Raw genomic sequence first — 25,691 nt, 5'->3', positions numbered from 1 at the left:
TAAAATAAACAGGTGGGATTATATCAAACTAAAAAGCTTTTGCACAGCAAAGGGAACCATCAACAAAATGAAAAGACAACCTACTGAATGGGAGAACATATTTTTAAATTCTATATCTGGACAAGGGGTTACTATCCAAAAATATGTTTTTAAAAAACTCAGAAAACTCAGTAGCAAAAAAACAATCAATCAAGAGGATATGAATAGACATCTTTCCAAAGAAGATATGCAAATGGCCGACAGGTACATGAAAATATGCTCAACATCACTAATCATCAAGGAGAAGCAAATCAAAACCACAATGAGATATTACCTCACACCTGTTAGAATGGCTGTTATCAAAAAGAAAAGAAATAACAAGTGTTGGCGAGGATGTGGAGAAAAGGGAACTGTTGTGCACTGTTGGTGGGAATGTAAATTGGTGCAGCTATTATGGAAAACAGTATGGAGGTTCATCAAAAAAACTGAAAACAGAACTACAATATGATCCAGAAGTTCCACTTCCTGGTACCTACCCAAAGAAAATAAAATGTACCTTTATGTTCACTGCAGCATCATTTACAATAGCCAAGACATGGAAACAACCTAAATGTCCATCGATGGATGAATGGATAAGGAAAATGTGATTTTATATATATGTACACACACACACATAAGTAAATTATTCAGCCGTAAAAAAGAATGATACCTTGCCATTTGCAACAACATGGTTAGGCCCTGAAGGCATTATATAAAGTGAAATAAGCTAGACAGAAAAAGATAAATACCATATTATCTCCCTTAAATGTGGAATCTAAAGAAAAACACAAAAACCAACCCAAACCAAAACAAAAAAATTGAGCTCATGGATATAAAGAACAGACTGGTGGCTGCCTGAGGCAGGGGGTTGGGGGTGGGCGAAATGGGTGAAGGGGGTGAAAAGGTACAAATTCCCAGTTATATATGGGAATGTAATGAATATAGAACGATGTCTAGAGTTAACAATACTGTATTGTGCATTTCAAAGTAGCTAGGAGAGTGGATCTTGAAAGTTCTCATTACATGAAAAAAATTTTTTTGTAACTAGGTATGGTGACAGATACCAACTGAACTTAAAAAAAATCAATGTAATGAACCATATTAGTAGATTAAAGAAAAATCACATGATTGTCTCAATAGATGCAGAAAAAGCATTTGACAAAATTCAATACCTATGCATAATAAAAACTGTCAGCAAACTAGGAAAACAAAGAAATTTCTTTAATCTGATAAAAGGTGTTTACAAAAATATCTACAGCTAACTCATAATTTTGAAATACTGAACAGTTTCCCCCTGAGGTTGGGAACAACACAAGGATGTTCACTATCACCACTTCTCTCAACATCGTACTAAAGTCTTAGCCAGTGAAATAAAGAAATAAAAAGGCATAAGAGGCATAAGATTGGTAGAGAATAAATGAAATGGTCATTATCTGTAAACGTCATGATCATGAACATAGATAATCCGAAAGAACCTGCAAATGACTAAAAGTGATAAGTGAATTTAGAAAGGTTACTGGATACATGTTCAATATTGGAAATGAAATATAAAAAAGAAATACCATTGATGATAGCATAAAGAAGACCAAATACCTAGGAATAAATCTAATGAAAGATATGCATAACCTTGCCATTGAAGCCTACAAAGCATTGTTGAGAAGAATTTTAAAAGATCTAAAAAATGGTAGGATATATTATTTTAATGAGGCAATTCTCTCCAAATTGGTCTGTAGGTTCAATGCAATTCCAATCAAAATCCCAGCAGGATTTTGTTTGGAAGTTGATAAGCTGATTCTAAAATTTGCATATAATTTGCATACTGTTTGTATGCAAAGATCTTACAATACCTGTAGCAATTTTGAAGAATAACATCACAGCTGTAGAATTTCACCATCAGTTGTCGAAACTTGTTACAAAGCTACAGTCGTTTAGATACATACACTGTCACCTGCCTTACCACAATGCCTCCCCAACAACTCAGTGGGGAAAATGATATAGTCTTTTCAACAAATGGTGCTAGGTCAATCAGATATCCATATAAAAGAGTTAACTTTGACTCTACCTCACACTATATACAAAAATTAATTCTAGATAGATCATAGACCAAATGTAAAAACTAAAATAATCAAGCTTCTAGAAGGAAATATAGAAAAATATCTTCATGGCTTGAGACACGCAAAAAAGTCTTGATCAGGAAATAGAAAGCACTAACTATATATAAAGATTGATGAATTGAATTTCATTAAAATTAAGAACTTCTGTTCACCAAAATTCACCAGTAATATGAAAAAGCAAGCCACAGACTGAGAAAAGATTTTTGTGATGTACGGATCTACCAGGAACTTGTATCCAGGATATATAAAGGACTCAAATCAACAACAACAACAAAAAGGATACACAACCCAATTTAAATACAGGCAAGAGGCGAGTAAGCACTTCCAAAAGAGGATATCAAAGTGACCAATAAACATATAAAAAGGTACTCAACATCATTAGTCACTTGAGAAATGCAAATCGAAAGCACAATGAGATATCACTACCTATCTACCAAAACCAGTAAAATGAAAAAGACTGATGGTACCAAGTATTTGTGAAGATATGGAATAACTGGAAATCTCTTACATTAATATGGGATTGAAAATTGCTACAACCCCATTGGAAAAGTATTTGGCAGTATCCACTAATGCTAAACAAACTTTTACACTCTGTGGCTCAGCAATTCCACTCCTGGGTATATACCCAACAGAAGCAAGTGCTTATGTCCACCAAAAGATGTGTAAAAAAATGTTCACAGCAGCTTTATCCATAATAGCTCCCAAATAGAAATAACCAAAATGTCTATCAACAGTAAAAAGTGTAAATAAATTGTGGCATAAATGGAATAAAAAAGAGAAAAAAAAAAGAGTGAACCACTGACATAGGCAACAACATGAATGAATCCCACAGATTTAATGTTGAGTGATACATGAATTTCAAATCAGGCAAAACTCATCTGTGGTGACAGAAGTCAGAACAGTGGTTATTCTTAGAGGAGATACTGATTGGGAAGGTACCACATGGGATGCTGAAAACGTTCTATATTGTAATATGGGTGATAGTTAAAAGAGTATATATATGTAAAAACTCAAGCTCTGCACAAGATTTCTGTATTTTACTCTATGTAAATTATTCCTCAATTTAAAATAAATGTTAAGGAAAAACAGTGTGGTATTGGCACAGTAATAGAGAATTAGATCAGTGGAGCAGAATATGTAATCCACAAATACACTCATGCATTAAAGGGATTTTGGTTTATAATAAAGGCAACGTTTCTTTCATTTTCTGCCTCCAAATGTTGCCATCTGGATGTGATTCTTGGGACTGTGGTAGCAACCTTGAGACCTCAATGGGAACCAGCCTAAAAGAACAAGCAAGAAGGACAAGCAAGCAGGCCAAGGATGGAGAGGAGAGGATGGAAAGAGCCTGAGCCCCTTGAGGATATCAATGCACCCCAGAATTAACCATCTCTGGAAAGCCTTACTTCTCAGTTTCTCGTTATTTGAGATAAAAAGGAAAAAATCCACTTGTAACTGGGTTGTAAAAGCATCTTCACTGACAGAACCAGTTAGGAAGTCATAGAAATAGTTCATGTAGGACCATGATCTCCCCTGGCCCAGCAGTTGAAAAGCAGCAGCTCCCCAGGGAGCCACAGACTCTCAGAATAAACTCTTGGAAGCTTATTCACACCATGGGGCTAGCATCTGCAACAAGTGGTATCACTAACCTGTCCGGTCAACAGCCTTTTTCATGGGCAGTACAGTATAATCCGGTTGGTCATCCGAGGCCTCAAATATCCACGACTTGGGCTGCAGCATGGATTGGGGCTCTTTCCTGGGACTTCCCCTGCCTCCAACCCAGTCTCCAGACCCATCTCGGAGCTGAACCTGCTGTAGGTACGGGATCCGGAAAATCTTGTTTTGGTCCAGGCTTAACTTCTTCAGTCTTCAATTAAGGAAAGTGAACATAGAATCACAGCAGTAATGATACCTCAGGGACATTTACCAAGCAACTTTAGGGAAAGAACATGGAATCAGGCTTCGACAGTCACTTCTCTTGCGTGACCTTGAGCCAGTGACTTACCCTCTCTGGGCCTCAATGTCCCTATCTCTAAAATGGGGATAGTATTTATTAACCTTTCAAGGGTCTTGTGAAGATTAAATGAGACAATATGTAAACGGTGCCACAAAGTAGTGTTCAGTAAATGGTATTTGAATCCAAAGTAAATTTTCCAGGGATCTAAAACTTAACCATTTAAATGCCAGCATTTCATTACTTTAACCAAATATAGTCAGCCCTCCATATCTGTGGGTTCTACGTTGGTTGAATCTGTGGACGCAAAACCCAGATACAGAGGGCCAACTACAGGTAGAGCTCAGAGTTTAACTTACCTTTCTGATTCTGATTCTTTTTTTTTTTTTGGCTCCTCTCTTAGGGTCAGGATCCCATATCACCTCCTACCCTCCTTTCTCTTTACTGCTTCTAATCCAGTCACATGATCAGAAATATCTTTACTGATGCCTCACTTTTTTGGCTTGAGCTAAAACTCAGAGGGGAGATGACTTACCCATGGCCACACAGCAGAGATAAGTGATGGAGCTGGGATTTAAACCCAGGCATTTTGGCTTCCAGAGCAGCACTCAAGGTGTGAGCAAGGCTGGGGGTTATAGAGGGCCCTGCAGAGAGAGGCTTGTAGCTTTACCTCCTGAGCCCGGCCAGGCTGGCAAAGCAATTGGGGTTGGAGAGTTTGTTGTCATCCAGCATCAGGGTCTCTAGCGCCGGGAACCTCAGGATGTACCTCTTGCTGGTCAGCGATGTTACATATGCCTCCCTGTGGGTGCAAAGACCTTGGGTAATGAACAAGGGCAGGGGACAAGCGCTACCATTCCCAGGAAGAAATGGAGGATAGGAAATCAATCAAGAGGCCTAACCAGCTTGGGAACTTCTCTAGTGCCCAAGAGTGGTCTCCGCAGTGAGGGACCAAAAGGTGTAATTCCCTCTTCAACTGACCCCCTTCCCCAAACCCCACTCACACATACAATCTTTTGTATGGAGAAAGGTTGCACATATTCACTGATGGACTCAGTGAGACCAGTTTGCAGCAGGATGGAGGGGCACTAGTAATGTTCACGGAAAACACCAGGGTGACAGAGTTAGGGGAAGCATTCTGTAGGAACAACACTACACAATTTTGGGTCAGGGCGGACTCCCAAGTATGCTGTGTCACCCCCAAGAAGTGGTAACCACGGAAGTACCAGGAGACAATGCCCTTGGCAGAGATTAAGTGGGGTAAGGTAGGATGGATGAAGGGCACCATCCCTAGCCGCAGTGAGGCTCTCCTCTAAAGTGACTTTGTAAAGTGCACACATCAGTATGGAATTGGGAAGTCTTTTCTTAAATTCAAACTCTCTGAGGATTCCCAGAAACACTTGAGAGTGGGATTTAACAGGCTGAAGTCCTGAATCACACAGGTGGGGCAGGAAGTGGTGGCATCATTGATGGTGGTACTACCATCAATGATGTGACCTCATTTGTGTCCCCAGGTGGATGAGGCCTAGGTATTTACTTTTAAGCACACGAAAGGCAGATGACTCACATCGTGTTTTCATTCCTCCCTCCAACTCCATCCTCTGTATACACGAAAACAAACACATAGGGATATCCAGTCACAAAACATACATACACATATGTAAATCACAGACGTGCCTACAATAAGAGGACAGGAAAGCAGCCTTTCTTCCGAGCCTACTGCATTCCTGGAATTGTTAGCTGTTTTATACATGTCATCTTAGAATAGCACTTGAGAAGGACTGGTGTTATCCATCTCCTGTTCAGATGAAGAAATTCAGACTCAGCGTCACTTGCCCAAAATCTCACAGCCAGAAAGTGGTAGAGCTCAAACTAGACTCCAAACCCCAGGCCCTCTCCACTGCAGCACCCGCCTCTCACATCACATCTTCAAGCTCTCTGTGGATTAAAGGGTGGGGAAGTGGAAGGGTAGCTGTTGGCTGGGCTGGAGAGAACTTGACAAAGGTAGGCAATGAGTTCAAAAGTCCAAAAGGATTGTAAGAGTACACCTAAAGGCAGGAATATTTCAAAGATGAATTTAGAGACAGCATATATCCAGCCGTGTAGTCGTTCATTCATTCATTCATTCATTCACACTCATGAATTTCTTCAACACGTATTTGTGGAGCCAGGGACTGGGAATACAAAGAGAAAAAGAACACATCTCCCTCTCAAGGTGCTTATTAGAGTCTCGTGGAGGAGACAGATGCACAGCACACAGTGAGACAAATGCTCCGGCAGAGGCAGGCATGACGCGTGATGGGAGTCACCCACCCCGGTGGGGAGGACCCAGGGAAGGCAGTGTTTAAGCGAAACCATGAAGAATGGAGAGGGAGGGAATTCCCTGGCAGCCCAGCGGTTAAGGGTTAAGACTCCATGCTCTCACTGCTGAGGGCCCGGGTTTGATCTCTGGCTGGGAAACTAAAATCCCTTAAGCTGCATGGTGTGGCCAAAAAAAAAAAAAAAAGAATGGAGAAGGAATTTGCCATGTTCTTAAGAACTGCGAGAGAGGGAGAGGAACAGGAGAAAAATCATTGCTTTGTGGCTGGAGCTGTAATATTTTTAGGAGCTCTGGCCGGTCATGTGTGGCCCATCACGGGGCCCAGAGAGAGACAGGTGCTCACCCGTAAAGACAAATGGAGCGAGTCACAGGGACGAGCATATGTGAAAGCTGAGAGACAGAACTTCTGGGCTGTTCCACAATGCTCAGGACCTACATTCAGTATGTCCCTAAGGCATGGCTGTTAGATGCCCCGTTGTTCTTATAGTAAACTCCTCCTTTTCTGTTACTCTAATATTGATGGATTTCTGTAGATTATAACCATGATAGTTCTGACTAAAAAAAAGGCACAGGTCAGATATGGTTTCCAAAAGAGCCCTGGCAAGGTGTGGGGGAAGAGGCTTGAAGTCCAAAGACCAGAGAAACTCAACAGAGAAGGAAAGAAGCCTTTAGTTCATGGTACTTTTCAGGGTCATGGATGACTCTTTGCCTCTTCCTGAAAGGGCCAACTTTCATACACTGACGTTTTAATCTACCTGAAAGCAATTACAGGACGGTGCCCAGAAGCTCTGTTGATTTATAAATAACTGGCCAATCTTTATTTTGCTCCAATGGAATATGAAACAGCTAAGAAATAAGCCTTCAAAAAATTCCTCTTAAGCCCCCTAACAAACCTTCTTAAAGTTCAACTCTAATTGTAACATAGAGAAGTTTCATTCTGTCTCTAAAATAGATGTCTTAAAATAGGGGGGCCATCAATAGGTAGTTGAGGAAGACAAGATGCAAAGCTTCACAGGAAAGCATCAGACTCCCCCAGTGAGCCCTTCCCGTGGCAGTTTTGGGAGAAGAGCTTTTTGCAGTGGCAGGAGTCTGTCAGTAACGGAGAAACCGAGGTTTCCAGCTGTTCAGAGTAGTGCTATTTTTATTATACCTTCTCTTGGCAAAAGGAATTGATACGATTTAAAATCTGATGGCTTTAAAGGAATTTTTTAGCAGGTAGAAGTATGCCCCAGTGGTTGGATTCCCATTCAGGAATGGGAACTCGTGCCCCATATTAGAAAAAGCATGGGAGTGGGGATCAGGAGCCCTGGGCTCTGGTTCTGGTGGTGCTGCTGCTTTGCCTGCTGTGTGATTTCTAGTTGGTGCCAAGCATCTCTGGGCCCAGTCAGTTCCTCCCTCTATCTATATGATGGAAGAGGATTTCTTTTACTTTACATTGTAAGACTTTGTATTAGGCTAAAATTATTGTTCAACAGACTAGACCAAGGACTATAGCAAACAAGACAAAATTTAGCAAACACTGATGTTTGTTCAAATTCAGTTCAGCTTCTGTGATAAGATACAGAAAACCCACCACGCAAACACAGGATGAGGGAGACATGGCTTAACAGCTTGTTTGTGTAAGAAAGGACTTATGATGTGGCTGCTAAAAGCTAGTGCTCTTTCAAGTGGCATTATTAGGCATATAGTGATGAGAAAAAAGGAGGTCACAATGCCCCTCTGCTCTGTGCTGGTCAAGCCTAAGAGCCGACTCTTGAGGTCCAAGGGGGAAAGGGAATAGGCCTAATGGGAGAGGCAAAGTATCAGCTGTCAGTCAAAACAAGTAAGAGAGCAGTCTAAAGATGGAGTAGGTCAAATATGATTCCCCTAACTCACCCAGACAGACTGTGATCTACCCGGAAATGGAGATATAAATAGTTCAGAATAGATGAGGTATGTTGTGAAATGGAAAAAAGGAAGGAGAACAGAGGATGGAGAAATAGGCAGAGTCAAGTCCTGAAAAGCCTTGTAATCAATGTTAATGGAGTTTAGAACGTTGGGAAGCTGCGGAAGGACTTTAAGCAGGGCGGTGATAGAATCAGATGTGCATTTTAGAAACATCACTCTGGCTGATGGTGAGGAGGATGGACTGGGAGGTGAGAAACTGGAGACTGAAACCAAACAGGAGGATAACAGAAAAGGGCAAGTTTAAGAAAAATTTAGGAAGTACAATGCACAGAATCTGGCGACTGAATGGATGTGCAAGGTGAGGAAGGAAAGAATTCAGGCTGCTGACCGTGTTTCTAGCCTGCACAACTGCACAGCAGATGAAGAGCAGTGCCCACCACTGAGGACAGGGACGCAGGAGGAGGAGATGTTGGCATGGGCATGTGTCTGATGAGTTTGGTATGATAAGCAGGATACATGGGCGTACAGCTCAGAAGACAGAAGTGAAGTAGAGAAATAACTAAGACTTGGGAAGGGATGAGACCACTAAGAAAGACTGTAAAGATTAAGAAAAACAGTGGGTTGAGAGTGGACAATGGGGGACCACCAAGATTTAAGAGATTGGCAGAAAAGGGGAATCCATAGAGCATACTGAGTGTGGACAGATGTGCAGGGAGGAAATGACCATAGCAGTTGTCTGGAGTCTCATCGCTTTCAAAGCATAATTATTTCCGTTGTAAGCAGGAGTACGTTTATTCTCCTGATGTAAGCAGGAGTAAGCAGGAGTACATTTATTCTCCTTTTCTTATATGTAAAGAACTAGGAAGTGCAGAGTGGTGGAGACTTGCCTTACTTTATGTAATAAGACTTTCCACTTGAAAACAACTAGAATGATGAATAAAGTATAAAAAGAAAAAAGACCCATCATTTAGAGCTACCATATGATCCGGTAATCCTGCTCCTGGGCATATATCCAGAGAAAAACCATACTTTGGAAAGATACATGCACCCCAATGTTCATTGCAGCACTATTTATAACAGCCAGGACATGGAAGCAACCTAAATATCCATCGACAGATGAATGGATAAAGAAGATGTGGTACATATATACAATGGAATATTACTCAGCCATATAAAAGAACGAAATAATGCCATTTGCAGCAACATGGATGGACCTAGAGGTTACCATACTGAGTGAAGTACGTCAGAGAAAGACAAATATCATATGATATCACTTATATGTGGAATCTAAAAAAAGAGTACAAATAAACTTATTTACAAAACAGAAACAGAGTCACAGATGGAGAAAACAAACTTATGGTTTCCAAGGGGGAAAGGAGGGGGGAGGGATAAATTGGGAGATTGGGCTTGACATATACACACTACTATATGTAAAATAGATAACTAATAAGGCCCTACTACTGTATAGCACAGGGAACTCTACTCAATACTCTGTAATGACCTATATGGGAAAAGAATCTAAAAAAGAGTGGATATGTGTACACATATAACTGATTCACTTTGCTGTACACCTGAAACTAATACAACATTGTAAATCAACTATACTCCAATAAAAATTTTAAAAATAAATAAATAAAACCATGTAAGAGATGCAAAGACAGTAAGGAAGTAGTGTGCCACAATCTAAAACTCCAGAGACAGAAACTGAGCACAAGAAGCCACTTTTGCCTTAAGGATATTTGCTATCTTATACAAAAAGAAGGCAGGCATGTAATTGGAGACCCCCCCACGTGAATCTGGGATCCTAAAGAGAGGTACCCTCAGGACAGAGTGAACCAGAACTAAACCCATTCCCCTCATCCCACAACCAGGGGAAAACTACCTTGGAGTGAACAGAGAAGGGGAGGGGCGAGGGCAGGCTGGTCCTCTTGAAAACTCTAGCCCAAATTTGGATTGTCAGAGTGGTTCATAAAATATCCAACTAGTTAAGTTTAGTTTAAAATGGTTCCATACCAGGCACCTAGGCACCTGGCCAAAATAAATGGAAAGGCTTTGGGTCCTGCAGACTAAATAACGTGAGGCAACTCTCCCCTAAGTATAAACTATAAAATCCAGACAAAATATATACATTAAAAATAATCTTCTTTAAGACATCTGGGAACTAACAAGCTGTGAAAAGTTGGGGGACCAAGATTTAGAAGAAGGAGGAAACCCAAAGGGATTCATGTACCATTTGGGGCCACTTTTCCCCTACGGCTCCCCTCTAACTACGGAAGTGGGTGAGAGGCTAAGAAGCTGAGCAGAGATTCTGACAACCTTGTTAGCCCAGGAGGCCAAAAATTGGAGTCCAGGGTGCGCTACAGAAAGGGAGCCCTAATCAACTGCCCCTGTTTTAAGTTAGGGCAGTGGAGGACTAAATCCTAGGAGGAAGTGTGAACTAGAAACAGTGTGTTCCTTGCAGGGATTGAAGACTAGCTTCAAACAACTTCAATTTCTGTAAATGAATTAAGATGATTTGGAATTATTGGTGATCTATATAACCAAAAACTCTAGATCTGGTGAGAAAAAAAAAGCGATTTGAGTTGCCCGAAAGGGAGAGTCATGGTCTCTCATTCAGTTCCTGACTATTTACATTTAAATTAAAACTAATTAAACTTAATAAAATGAAATATTCAGCTCCTCAGTCACACTAACCACATTTCAAGTGCTCAATATGACTAGTGGCTACCATACTGGACAATGCAGATATAGAACATTTCCAACATTACAGAAAGTTCTAATGAACACTGCTTTCAAGGATTACTAGTTACTAGAAAATATCTGCAAACTGGTGTTAATGTCTGGGGATATGAAAGGCATGGGTGGCCCACCATGCAAAGTGGGGGATTGTGAAGATCTGATGGGAGAATGGAAATTTAGCCTGTGAATGGACCCAGTGAAGTCACAAACCTACTGTGTGGTTATATCCCCAGTTCCTGAATGTATAAATAGACATACTGAGCAACTGACAGAATAACCACACTTTTCTTACTGACCAACAAAGCGAGGGCTATTATAATAGGAGGGGCCAAATTGAAGCCCTAGGAATTTTGCTTCCAAAACAGTAAACCAAAAATAATTCCGCAACCCTGAGGTAATTGCAGAGATTACTGCAAACACTAAAGACTGGAAAGGTAGAAGGATAATGAGTCCTATGACATCCCTGTTTAACTTATTTGGCTTGTGCAGAAGACGGGTCTTGAGTAATTACTGTAGATTACTATCAACTCAATCAAGTGGTGATTCCAATTTCAGCTGCTGTTCCATATGTAGACTCTTCTTACTGTAGCACATCCCCTAGCACTTGTGATACAGCTAAGGACGTGCCAGATGTTTCTTTCTCTTTATCAATGAACAAGAACTACCAGAAGCCGTATGCTTTCGCCTGACAGGGACAGCAGTATATCTTTGTCCTCTTCTCTGGGGGCTACATCAACTCTTTAGCCCTATTATAATCTATTGCACAGGGATCTTGATTATTTTGGTATTCCACAGAACACCATGTTGATTGGAGCTGATGGGCAGGAAATTCAAATACCTCAGATGCCTCAGTATGGAGTGTACCACAGGATGCAGGTAAACCTTGTAAAAATTCAAGGAACTGACACCCTGATTAATTTTCTTGATGTCCAGGTATCTGGAGCATGTTGGAATATACCTCCAATGTGAAAGACACCTTTCACCACCTGCTACTAAGAAAAAGGCACAAAGCTTTGTTGGCCTTTTTTGATTTGGGCTACGCATAAAACATTTGTGCTATTCTGATCCATTTACTGAGGCTGCCAGTTTTGTGTGGGATCCAGAGAAAGGCAAGGCTCTGCAACAAGTCCAACTGCCATGCAAGCTGCTCTTTGGGCATTATGTCTTTGGCCAAGGGCATTGGGTGTTATTACTCCGTAGGTCCAGTTGTGCTCTAAATGTCTAAGGCTGCACAGATAGGGTTACCATACATCCTGGTTTTCAAGGACAGTTTGAGTTTTCACCTGTTATCCCAAAATAATTAATAGTGGTACTTTTCCCTCTCAACTATGTCTTGGTTTGGATGATAAATTAATGGTTGCTCATTCGATGAATAGAACCTTTTAAAGGCACCAATTACAGAAACATTTTTGAGCAAAGTTATGCTCTATTCTGCAGACAACTATTTTCCTTATGAAAAACAGTTTCTGGCTTACTACTGCATGTTGGTAGAGACTGAACACCTGACCATGGGACACCAAGGTGACCATGCCTCCTGAGCTGTTCAACATGAACTGAATGTGCAGAACTCCCTCATCAAATGAAAGCAACATTGGAGATCAGGCTCAAGCAAATCTGGAAAAGTTGCATGAACTAATATTGCTTAGATTCCTGTGATACCTACTCCTGCTGTACTGTTACTTCTCCATCAACCCATAATAAACGTCCTATGACCATTGGGTGTAGGAGAAAAATCTGCAGCTAGGTTTACAAATGATTTTGCATGATATGCTGATACTAACCAAAACCAGACTGTTGCAGGATTATAAGTCCATACAAAGGTGGCTCTGAAAGACAGGGAGGGGAAATCCTCCCAATATGTAAAACCTAGAACAACATATCTGATTGCTCATTTTCCTTGGTTGGCGAGATAGCCAGAAGTACAGGTCTATGCTGATTCATGGGCAGTGGTTTAGCTGAAGAGTCAAAGTTTGGAAAAAATAAAGTAAAACTGCTGACAGGGAGGTCTGAGGGGAAGTCATATGAACAGACCTCTCAGGATGAACAGGATGTGTAAGGACTATTTCTATCCCATGTGAATGTTCCCAAAGACTTCCACTGCAGAGGAGACTCTCAGTGATCAGGTGGACGAGATGACCCTTCCATGAATGTCAGCTGGATACCCTGGTGCTTGCAAAATGGCCTTGGCAGCAGGGAAGGAGGCTACACACTCCCCCTCAACAAAGCACATCTGCCTACCACCCCTGCTGAGCACCTGCAGAGGCCAAAGCTGAAACCCTAACATGGCACCATTTCTGGGAGGATTAGCCAGTCACCCAGTAGCAGGATGACTACAGTGCACACCTGCCTTCATAAAAGGAGCAGTGATTTTTCTCTTACTGAAATAAATATGTATTTGAGATATGGATTTTCCATCCCTGACCACAATATTCTGCAAGCATCACAATCTGTGGACTTCGAGAATGTCTTATTCATTATTCTGGTAGCGCACATAACATTGCTTCTAACCATGGAACACATTTCATGGCAAAGAAGTACAACAATGGGCTCACAGACATGGAGTTTAATTTTTTACCATGTACTCCATCACGCAGAAGTAGCTGACCTAATAGAATGGCAAGATAGTCTTTTGACAACTTATTTATTGCACTACCTAGCAGACTACCCACTGTGAGGTTGGGGTGTGGACTTACAGAATGGAGTGTCACACAAACTAGCAACCAAGACTGATGCTGTTTTTCTCACAACCAGAGCATAAGGGCCTAGGAATGAATGAATGAAAATGAAAGCAGCTCCTCTTATAATTATACACAACAATCCACTTGCAGCTTGTAATTTCTGCAGCTTTGAGCTCTTGAGTTAGAGGTCTTAGTTTCCTAGGGAGGAACACTTTTACAGGGGACACAAGAATAGTTCCACTTAACGGGAAGTTAAGTTTACTAGTGGCCACTTAGGCTCCTCATTCCACTGAATCAACAGGCAGGAAAACAGGGGTTTATTACATTGGCTAGGTGACTGATATTACCAACAATAGGTATGACTGCTGCTATACCTTGAGGGCAAAAAGGAATATGTTTGGAATCCAGGGAATTATCTGGTGTTCTTCTTTTTTTTAAAATCATCTTTAATATCTTTCATCAGTGCCTTATAGTTGTCTGCATACAGGTCTTTTGTCTCCCTAGGTAGGTTTATTCCTAGGTATTTTATTCTTTTTGTTGCAATGGTAAATGGCAGTGTTTCCTTAATTTCTCTTTCAGATTTTTCATCATTCGTGTATAGGAATGCAAGAGATTTCTGTGCATTAATTTTGTATCCTGCAACTTTACCAAATTCATTGATTAGCTCTAGTAGTTTTCTGGTGGCATCTTTAGGATTCTCTATGTATAGTATCATGTCATCTGCAAATAGTGACAGTTTTACTTCTTCTTTTCCAATTTGTATTCCTTTTATTTCTTTTTCTTCTCTGATTGCCGTGGCTAGGACTTCCAAAACTATGTTGAATAATAGTGGTGAGAGTGGACATCCGTGTCTTGTTCCTGATCTTAGAGGAAATGCTTTCAGCCTTTCACCATTGAGAATGATGTTTGCTGTGGGTTTGTCATATATGGCCTTTATTATGTTGAGGTAGGTTCTCTCTATGCCCACTTTCTGGAGAGTTTTTATCATAAATCGGTGTTGAATTTTATCAAAAGCTTTTTCTGCATCTATTGAGATGATCATATGGTTTTTATTCTTCAGTTTGTTAATATGGTGCATCACATTGATTAATTTGTGTATACTGAAGAATCCTTGCATCCCTGGGATAAATCCCACTTGATCATGGTGTATGATCCTTTTAATGTGTTGTTGGATTCTGTTTGCTAGTATTTTGTTGAGGATTTTTGCATCTATATTCATCAGGGATATTGGTCTGTAATTTTCTTTTTTTGTAGTATCTTTGTCTGGTTTTGGTATCAGGGTGATCGTGGCCTCACAGAATGAGTTTGGGAGTGTTCCTTCCTCTGCAATTTCTTGGAAGAGTTTGAGAAGGATGGGTGTTAGCTCTTCTCTAAATGTTTGATAGAATTCACCTGTGAAGCCATCTGGTCCTGGACTTTTGTTTGTTGGAAGATTTTTAATCACAGTTTCAATTTCATTACTTGTGACTGGTCTGTTCATATTTTCTACTTCTTCCTGGTTCAGTCTTGGAAGGTTATACCTTTCTAAGAATTTGTCCATTTCTTCCAGGTTGTCCATTTTGTTGGCACAGAGTTGCTTGTAGTAGTCTCTTAGGATGCTTTGTATTTCTGCAGTGTCTGTTGTAAATTCTCCCTTTTCATTTCTAATTTTATTGATTTGAGTCCTCTCCCTCTTTTTCTTGATGAGTCTGGCTAATGGTTTATCAATTTTGTTTATCTTCTCAAAGAACCAGCTTTCAGTTTTATTGATCTTTGCTATTGTTTTCTTTGTTTCTATTTCATTTATTTCTGCTTTGATCTTTATGATTTCTTTCCTTCTGCTAACTTTGGGTTTTGTTTGTTCTTCTTTCTCTAGTTCCTTTAGGTGTAAGGTTAGATTGTCTATTTGAGATTTTTCTTGTTTCTTGAGGTATGCTTGTATAGCTATAAACTTCCCTCTTAGAACTGCTTTTGCCGCATCCCATAGGTTTTGGATCGTCGTGTTTTCATTGTCATTTGTCTCTAGGTATTTTTTGATTTACTCTTTGATTTCTTCAGCGATCTCTGGTTATTTAGTAACGTATTGTTTAGCCTCCATGTGTTTGTGTTTTTTATGTTTTTTTCCCTGTAATTCATTTCTAATCTCATATTGTTGTGGTCAGAAAAGATGCTTGATATGATGTCAATTTTCTTAAATTTACTGAGGCTTGATTTGTGACCCAAGATGTGATCTATCCTGGAGAATGTTCCATGAGCACTTGAGAAGAAAGTGTAATCTGCTGTTTTTGGATGAAATGTCCAGAAATATCAATTAAATCTATCTGGTCTATTATGTCATTTAAAGCTTGTTTCCTTATTTATTTTCATTTTGGATGATCTGTCCATTGGTGTAAGTGAGGTGTTAAAGTCCCCCACTATTATTGTGTTACTGTCGATTTCCTTTTATAGCTGTTAGCAGTTGCCGTACGTATTGAGGTGCTCCTATGTTGGGTGCATATATATTTATAATTGTTATATCTTCTTCTTGGATTGATCCCTTCATCATAATATAGTGTCCTTCCTTGTCTCTTGTAACAGTCTTTATTTTAAAGTCTATTTTATCTGATATGAGTATTGCTACTCCAGCTTTCTTTTGATTTCCATTTGCATGGAATATCTTTTTCCATCCCCTCACTTTCAGTCTGTATGTGGCCCTACGTCTGAAGTGGGTCTCTTTTAGACAGCATATATATGGGTCTTGTTTTTGTATCCATTCAGCAAGCCTGTGTCTTTTGGTTGGAGCATTTAATCCATTCACGTTTAAGGTAATTATCGATATGTATGTTCCTATGACCATTTTCTTAATTGTTTTGGGTTTGTTTGTTTTTTTGAATGTCTGAAACATTTATATTAACATATTTCCATACATATTTCCATACAAATACAAATATAAGATTTTTAGAAATTTCATGTAATGTCTGAAACATTTATATTAACATATTTCCATACAAATAACCGAATGAAAGTTTAGTATTAGTTGTTTTGTTTGTTTTTTTATACTGCAGGTTCTTATTAGGCATCAGTTTTATACACATCAGTGTATACATGTCAATCCCAATCACCCAATTCAGCACACCACCATCCCCACCTCACCGCAGTTTTCCCCCCTTGGTGTCCATATGTCCATTCTCTACATCTGTGTCTCAACTTCTGCCCTGCAAACTGGCTCATCTGTACCATTTTTCTAGGTTCCGCATACATGCATTAATATACGATATTTGTTTTTCTCTTTCTGACTTACTTCACTCTGTATGACAGTCTCTAGATCCATCCACGTCTCAACAAATGACTCAATTTCGTTCCTTTTTATGGCTGAGTAATATTCCATTGTATATATGTACCACATCTTCTTTATCCATTCGTCTGTTGATGGGCATTTAGGTTGCTTCCATGACCTGGCTATTGGAAATAGTGCTGCAATGAACATTCGGGTGCATGTGTCTTTTTGAATTACAGTTTTCTCTGGGTATATGCCCAGTAGTGGGATTGCTGGGTCATATGGTAATTCTATTTTTAGTTTTTTAAGGAACCTCCATATTGTTCTCCATAGTGGCTGTATCAGTTTACATTCCCACCAACAGTGCAAGAGGTTTCCCTTTTCTCCACAACCTCTCCAGCATTTGTTGTTTGTAGATTTTCTGATGATGCCCATTCTAACAGGAGTGAGGTGATACCTCATTGTAGTTTTGATTTGCATTTCTCTAATAATTAGTGATGTTGAGCATCTTTTCATGTGCTTCGTGGCCGTCTGTATGTCTTCTTTGGAGAAATGTCTATTTAGGTCTTCTGCCCATTTTTGGATTGGGGTGTTTGTTTCTTTGATATTGAGCTGAATAAGCTGTTTATATATTTTGGAGATTAATCCTTTGTCCGTTGATTCATTTGCAAATATTTTCTCCCATTCTGAGGGTTGTCTTTTCGTCTTGTTTATGGTTTCCTTTGCTGTGCAAAAGCTTTGAAGTTTCATTAGGTCCCACTTGTTTATTTTTGTTTTTATTTCCATTACTCTAGGAGGTGGATCAAAAAAGATCTTGCTGTGATTTATGTCAAAGAGTGTTCTTCCTATGTTTTCCTCTAAGAGTTTTATAGTGTCCAGTCTTATATTTAGGTCCCTAATCCATTTTGAGTTTATTTTTGTGTATGGTGTTAGGGAGTATTCTAATTTCATTCTTTTACATGTAGCTGTCCAGTTTTCCCAGCACCACTTATTGAAGAGACTGTCTTTTCTCCATTGTATATCTTTGCCTCCTTTGTCATAGATTAGTTGACCATAGGTGCGTGGGTTAATCTCTGGGCTTTCTATCTTGTTCCATTGATCTATCTTTCTGGTTTTGTGCCAGTACCATATTGTCTTGATTACTGTAGCTTTGTAGTATAGTCTGAAGTCTGGGAGTCTGATTCATCCAGCTCCATTTTTTTGCCTCAAGACTGCTTTGGCTATTCGGGGTCTTTTGTGTCTCCATACAAATTGTAAGATGATTTGTTCTAGCTCCGTAAAAAATGCCATTGGTAATTTGATAGGGATTGCATTGAATCTGTAGATTGCTTTGGGTAGTATACTCATTTTCACAATGTTGATTCTTCCAATCCAAGAACATGGTATATCTCTCCATCTGTTGGTATCATCTTTAATTTCTTTCATCAGTGTCTTATAGTTTCCTGCATACAGGTCTTTTGTCTCCCTAGGTAGGTTTATTCCTAGGTATTTTATTCTTTTTGTTGCAATGGTAAATGGCAGTGTTTCCTTAATTTCTCTTTCAGATTTTTCATCATTCGTGTATAGGAATGCAAGAGATTTCTGTGCATTAATTTTGTATCCTGCAACTTTACCATATTCATTAATTAGCTCTAGCAGTTTTCTGGTGGCAGTTTTAGGATTCTCTATGTATAGTATCATGTCATCCGCAAACAGTGACAGTTTTACTTCTTCTTTTCCAATTTGTATTCCTTTTATTTCTTTTTCTTCTCTGATTGCCGTGGCTAGGACTTCCAGAACTATGTTGAATAATAGTGGTGAGAGTGGACATCCTTGTCTCGTTCCTGATCTTAGAGGAAATGCTTTCAGTTTTTCACCATTGAGAACGATGTTTGCTGTGGGTTTGTCATATATGGCCTTTATTATGTTGAGGTAGGTTCCCTCTAGGCCCACTTTCTGGAGAGTTTTTATCAGAAATGGGTGTTGAATTTTGTCAAAAGCTTTTTCTGCATCTATTGAGATGATCATATGGTTTTTATTCTTCAATTTGTTAATATGGTGTATCACATTGATTGATTTGCGTATATTGAAGAATCCTTGCATCCCTGGGATAAATCCCACTTGATCGTGGTGTATGATCCTTTTAATGTGTTGTTGGATTCTGTTTGCTAGTATTTTGTTGAGGATTTTTGCATCTATATTCATCAGTGATATTGGTCTGTAATTTTCTTTTTTTGTAGTGTCTTTGTCTGGTTTTGGTATCAGGGTGATGGTGGCCTCATAGAATGAGTTTGGGAGTGTTCCTTCCTCTGCAATTTTTTGGAAGAGTTTGAGAAGGATGGGTGTTAGCTCTTCTCTAAATGTTTGATAGAATTCACCTGTGAAGCCATCTGGTCCTGGACTTTTGTTTGTTGGAAGATTTTTAATCACAGTTTCAATTTCATTACTTGTGACTGGTCTGTTCATATTTTCTGTTTCTTCCTGATTCAGTCTTGGAAGGTTATACCTTTCTAAGAATTTGTCCATTTCTTCCAGGTTGTCCATTTTATTGGCATAAAGTTGCTTGTAGTAGTCTCTTAGGATGCTTTGTATTTCTGCGGTGTCTGTTGTAACTTCTCCTTTTTCATTTCTGATTTTATTGATTTGAGTCCTCTCCCTCTTTTTCTTGATGAGTCTGGCTAATGGCTTATCAATTTTGTTTATCTTCTCAAAGAACCAACTTTTAGTTTTATTGATCTTTGCTACTGTTTTCTTTGTTTCTATTTCATTTATTTCTGCTTTGATCTTTATGATTTCTTTCCTTCTGCTAACTTTGGGTTTTGTTTGTTCTTCTTTCTCTAGTTTCTTTAGGTGTAAGGTTAGATTGTTTACTTGAGATTTTTCTTGTTTCTTGAGGTAGGCTTGTATAGCTATAAACTTCCCTCTTAGAACCGCTTTTGCTGCATCCCATAGGTTTTGGGTCGTCATGTTTTCATTGTCATTTGTCTCTAGGTATTTTTTTATTTCCTCTTTGATTTCTTCAGTGATCTCTTGGTTATTTAGTAACGTATTGTTTAGCCTCCATGTGTTTGTCCTTTTTACGTTTTTTTCCTTGTAATTCGTTTCTAATCTCATAGCGTTGTGGTCAGAAAAGATGCTTGATATGATTTCAATTTTCTTAAATTTACTGAGGCTTGATTTGTGACCCAAGATGTGATCTATCCTGGAGAATGTTCCATGCACACTTGAGAAGAACGTGTAATCTGCTGTTTTTGGATGGAATGTCCTATATATATCAATTAAATCTATCTGGTCTATTGTGTCATTTAAAGCTTCTGTTTCCTTATTTATTTTCATTTTGGATGATCTGTCCATTGGTGTAAGTGAGGTGTTAAAGTCCCCCACTATTATTGTGTTACTGTCGATTTCCTCTTTTATAGCTGTTAGCAGTTGCCTTATGTATTGAGGTGCTCCTATGTTGGGTGCATATATATTTATAATTGTTATATCTTCTTCTTGGATTGATCCCTGGATCATTATGTAGTGTCCTTCCTTGTCTCTTGTAACATTCTTTATTTTAAAGTCTATTTTATCTGATATGAGTATAGCTACTCCAGCTTTCTTTTGATTTCCATTTGCATGGAATATCTTTTTCCATCCCCTCACTTTCAGTCTGTATGTGTCCCTAGGTCTAAAGTGGGTCTCTTGTAGACAACATATATATGGGTCTTGTTTTTGTATCCATTCAGCCAGTCTATGTCTTTTGGTTGGGGCATTTAATCCATTCACGTTTAAGGTAATTATCGATATGTATGTTCCTATGACCATTTTCTTAATTGTTTTGGGTTTGTTTTTGTAGGTTCTTTTCTTCTCTTGTGTTTCCCACTTAGAGAAGTTCCTTTAGCATTTGTTGTAGAGCTGGTTTGGTGGTGCTGAATTCTCTTAGCTTTTGCTTGTCTGTAAAGCTTTTGATTTCTCCATCAAATCTAAATGAGATCCTTGCCGGGTAGAGTAATCTTGGTTGTAGGTTCTTCCCTTTCATCACTTTAAGTATATCATGCCACTCCCTTCTGGCTTGCAGAGTTTCTGCTGAGAAATCAGCTGTTAACCTTATGGGAGTTCCCTTGTATGTTATTTGTCGTTTTTCCCTTGCTGCTTTCAATAATTTTTCTTTGTCTTTAATTTTTGCCACTTTGATTACTATGTGTCTCGCCGTGTTTCTCCTTGGGTTTATTCTGTATGGGACTCTCTGCGCTTCCTGGACTTGGGTGGCTATTTCCTTTCCCATGTTAGGGAAGTTTTCGACTATAATCTCTTCAAATATTTTCTCTGGTCCTTTCTCTCTCTCTTCTCCTTCTGGGACCCCTATAATGCGAATGTTGTTGCGTTTAATGTTGTCCCAGAGGTCTCTTAGGCTGTCTTCATTTCTTTTCATTCTTTTTTCTTGAGTCTGTTCCGCAGCAGTGAATTCCACCATTCTGTCTTCCAGGTCACTTATCTGTTCTTCTGTCTGTTATTCTGCTATTGATTCCTTCTAGTGTAGTTTTCATTTCACTTACTGTAATGTTCATCTCTGTTTGTTTGTTCTGTAATTCTTCTAGGTCTTTGTTAAACATTCCTTACATCTTCTCGATCTTCGCCTCCATTCTTTTTCCGAGGTCCTGGATCATCTTCACTATCATTATTCTGAATTCTTTTTCTGGAAGGTTGCCTATCTCCACCTCATTTAGTTGTTTTTCTGGGGTTTTATCTTGTTCCTTCATCTGGTACATAGCCCTCTGCCTTTTCATCTTGTCTATCTTTCTGTGAATGTGGTTTTTGTTCCACAGGCTGCAGGATTGTAGTTCTTCTTGCTTCTCTGGTGTTCTTCTTAAAAGGCTCATAACCATCAGTCAAAGTTGATGGAAGTTTTGCAAGATGAACAGAGTTTTGGAGCAGGATGATGGTGGTGGTTGCACAACAATGTGAATGTACTTAATGTCACTGAACTGTACACTTAAAAATGGTTAATATAGGAAGGCTTCTCATAGGGAAAAGAGGACAGTCTGAGATAGCCCTCGGAATATGTACAGAATCTACATAAGAAGAGAATGTAATGGTCGTAAGCAGGGTCTCTGGAGTCAGACGGACTTGGTTCAAATTCTGGCTCTGCCACTTATTAGCTTTGTAACTCTGGTTGAGTTATGTAACCTATCTATGCCTCAATTTCCTCATCTATAAAATGGGGATAATAATAGGGCACTTACCTCATAGGGTTGTGAGGATTAAATGAGTTAGTATATGTTTAGTTTGACAGAAGAGTGTCTGACACATAGTAAGCATTACACACGTATCGTTATTATTTTTTTTAATACTAATTTTTAGTGTAGTTACAATATTGTATTAATTTCAGGTGTACAACACAGTGATTTGATATTTTTATAAATTATACTCCACATAAAGTTATTATACAATATTGGCTATTTTCTCTGTGCTGTACATTATATACTTATATCTTGTTTTTGTTTACATCTTTACTGGAGTATAATTGCTTTACAATGTTGTGTCAGTTTCTGCTGTATAACAAAGTGAATCAGCTATGCATATACATACATCCCCATATCTCTTCCCTCTTGCGTCTCCCTCTCACCCTCCCTACCCCACCCCTCTAGGTGGACACAAAGCACTGAGCTGATCTCCCTGTGCTATGTGGCTGCTTCCCACTAGCTATCTATTTTATATTTGGTATTTTATATTTTGTTATACATGTCCATGCCACTCTCTCTCTTCATCCCAGCTTACCCTTCCCCCTCCCCGTGTCCTCAAGTCCATTCTCTACGTCTGTGTCTTTATTCTTGTCCTGCCCCTAGGTTCTTCAGAACCTTTTTTTTTTTTTTTTAGATTCCATACATATGTGTTAGCATACAGTATTTGTTTTTCTCTTTCTGACTTACTTCACTCTGTATGACAGACTCATCGCTATTATTAAGCGAGGAAGGACCAGTACATTCTGGCCAAAAGGCATGGCTCAGCAAATGTGCAGAATGGGAATATGCAAAGCTTATTTAGAGGGTTCCTGAAGGGGAATAGTCTGGCAAGAGCAATAGCCACAACTTACCAGTGACAAATCAGAGGGAGGGAAAGTGACTCTCCAGACACCGGCGTCTCTCCTAATAGCACAGAGGAGTGTGGGACACCCAGCTGAGGCCTCCCGAACCTCTGGGGCTCTGTTCCCACCAGTGCCTTTTCTGGGAGCTTCAGTAGGTGGCATTCTACCTGCTTTGAGCACTCAGAGCCTGTCCTTACAGACCTTTTGAGCTGCTTTGGACTATTTCTTTGGACACATGTACCCAGACAAAGGCTCAGGAGGGAAACACATGGGACAGACTCTGGGATGTAGAACTTACTGCTCTGCGACAGCCAAATTGGGTGGCAGGGAGGTGAGCCCATTGCCTGTGAGGAGCAGGACACGGAGGTGTGGCAGAATCCCCAGATCACAGATGGCCTCCGCAGTCAGGTTGTTGAAGGAAAGGTCCAGGAACTATGGCGCAAAGATATAAGATGGGGAAACAGAAGCACTACTCGTGACAATGATGCTCATACAGGAGGTGGGAGCTGGCTACTTTTTTTTTTTTTTAAACCTTCCAGGAGGGCCCATCGCCCACAGGCTAAAACCCTCCTGACTCTCAGGATGAACTTTCAAGGTCTACTAGAGTCATTCTACTATGTCCAACCTATTTGCCAGCCTCAGCCCCCACACTGCAAGCCTTTGTTTACCCCGTGGTACTGGCCAAAGTGACCGCTCCCCATTCCTTGCCGCACCCCACCTAGAGATCTTTGCTTGAGCTTTTCACTCAGGAATGCCCTTTCTCCATGTATCTGAATCCAAGCCCTAAAAGGCCAGCTCAAAAGCTGCCTCCTTATAAAACCTTTCTTAATTCCCCAGCCACATGGAATCTCTCCCTCCTCTGACTTTGGATGCTTTATCTAGACTGTTCTGAGGTTATTTCTCACAGTCAGCCAGGTAACTGTGATAACTGGATATAAGCCTGAGGAATAGGGTACTGGTACATGGATGTGCTGAGCAGGTCCTGGCACACAGTGGTGGACTAGGCTATAAACTCTCTGAGGTGAAGCACCTTGTCGATGTATCCTTATAATCTAGCATAGCACCTGGCACATAGTAGGTGCACATTAAAAAACCGGCTGAAATGAACTGGCTTATGAGGACAATGACCCAAACTGACACCTCATCATAAAGCACCTTCTAACTAGCCACCTAGATTCATGAGATAGTTGACTTGAGTTAGGAGACCAGTCAGGAAACTGAGTTTCTCTCTGCAAAGACAAAGGCAATTGTGATAAATTATATCACCCCAGTCTCTGGTCTCCCTCTTCTAGAAGAGCCTCTCTGGACACTCACTTTAGCTCTTATGTACAAGTCTGCTCCCTTCCCTCTCCCTCTGTAATAGGGAAGAAACTTTGTACTCTATTACAAGTTAATCACTAAAGGAATGTTGCCTATAAGCTTAAATTATACGTAATGGCCCATCTCTGGGAACCCTGTCTCCCAGGTAATGAGCATTAAGCTAAAATACCTTTATCTCACGGAAAACATCCTGACCAGGCCCACCTGTGAATGACTGCAGGAAGGAAGAAATTAACACATCCCCTCCGGAGGCTGACCAGAACCAGGAAATGTTAGACTTTACTCCCTCCTCTTTTAGTATAAAAGAAGCCTGAATTCTAACTCAGGTAAGATGGTTTTTTGGGACACTAGTCCACCATCTTCTTGGTCTGCTGGCTTTCCAAATAAAGTCGCTATTCCTTGCCCCAACACCTCATCTCTCAATTTACTGGCCTGCTGTGTGGCAAGCAGTACTCGGTAATACCTCCACCAACACACACCCATAGACGCCTACTGAATGGGGCCAGTTTCCGCATCTTATTCCACTGGTGCAGGGACAAGGTTTCTGGTCCGCCACTTCAGTGAAACACAGTCAGTCACACATACACAAATGACTGCAGGTCATTGCTGGAGGAGGACTGGGTTTGGTACTCCACTGTACTTAATTGACAGGCTCTGTAGACCTGGGTTTAAATCCTGGCTAATTGTGTGATCTTGGGCAAATTATCAATACTTAACCGAGCTTCCTTATCTATAAAGTAGAAATAATAATGGATTTTTATGAGGAATTATGTAGGTAAAGCCTTTAGCATGAAGCCTAGTGCACAGTAAATGCTTAATGTTGGCTGTCATGGTCATCACAATCCCTTCATTCAAGGCCCCTATACTGAAGGCTTACTTTGAACCAGTCCCTGCCCTGTGTGAGCTCACAGCCTAGTTGGGCAGCTAGATACATATATGTGTCTGTTAAGTAGCAATGCTGCTGGGATAGATGTTTGAGCTCTACCAGGGGGTCCAGACGGGCTTCACAGAGCAGGTGATGCTTAAGCTGTCCTCAGAGACTAGTCGGTATTCACCAAATTGTTAAGGGCAAAAAGACATACAGCACAGCAAGTGGCATGTATAGAAGCCAGGAGGCAGCCTTGCTTATTCTGAGAACTGCAAATGGTTTGGGTATGACTAGTGTCCATGGTATACAGAGAGCTTGATAGGACTGCACAGGCCATGAAAGATGCCCAGCACCAAAGGAATGCCGAGTTCATGCTGCCATCAGTAAATTCCAAGTTTTGAGAGTTCACACAAACGGGTGATCCCATTTGGCAGGGGCAGAGAGAGAAGCCTTCAAGGATGAAGACCTGGAAAGCTGGCTTGGATAAACATAGATAAAGATGGGGATCATTGTCT

The 25,691-nt window shown here is 40.1% G+C and overlaps 1 protein-coding gene across 12 annotated transcripts in view; it reads right to left on the bottom strand.

Annotated features, from left to right (window-relative positions):
* Nucleotides 1-25,691, bottom strand: part of XRRA1 (X-ray radiation resistance associated 1) — an 84,561-nt gene that overhangs the window by 37,086 nt on the left and 21,784 nt on the right. For 8 of the 12 annotated variants that reach the window (XM_059930814.1, XM_059930813.1, XM_059930807.1 and 5 more), the window contains 3 exons: nucleotides 23,287-23,420; nucleotides 4,757-4,885; nucleotides 3,782-3,999 (listed from right to left, as the gene is read on the bottom strand). The exons of 2 other annotated variants lie outside the window; for them this stretch is intronic. In XM_059930814.1, coding sequence (XP_059786797.1) covers nucleotides 3,782-3,999; nucleotides 4,757-4,818 — 280 coding nt within the window. In that variant the 5' untranslated portion in view covers nucleotides 4,819-4,885; nucleotides 23,287-23,420. 2 more of the 12 variants (XM_059930808.1, XM_059930816.1) reach the window with 2 other exon arrangements.

The sequence above is a fragment of the Balaenoptera ricei genome, chromosome 8 (genome assembly GCF_028023285.1).
Source record: "Balaenoptera ricei isolate mBalRic1 chromosome 8, mBalRic1.hap2, whole genome shotgun sequence".
NCBI classification, from domain to species: domain Eukaryota; kingdom Metazoa; phylum Chordata; class Mammalia; order Artiodactyla; family Balaenopteridae; genus Balaenoptera; species Balaenoptera ricei.
Note: the sequence above shows the minus strand (reverse complement) of the source record. Positions and strands in the feature narration are given on the sequence as shown.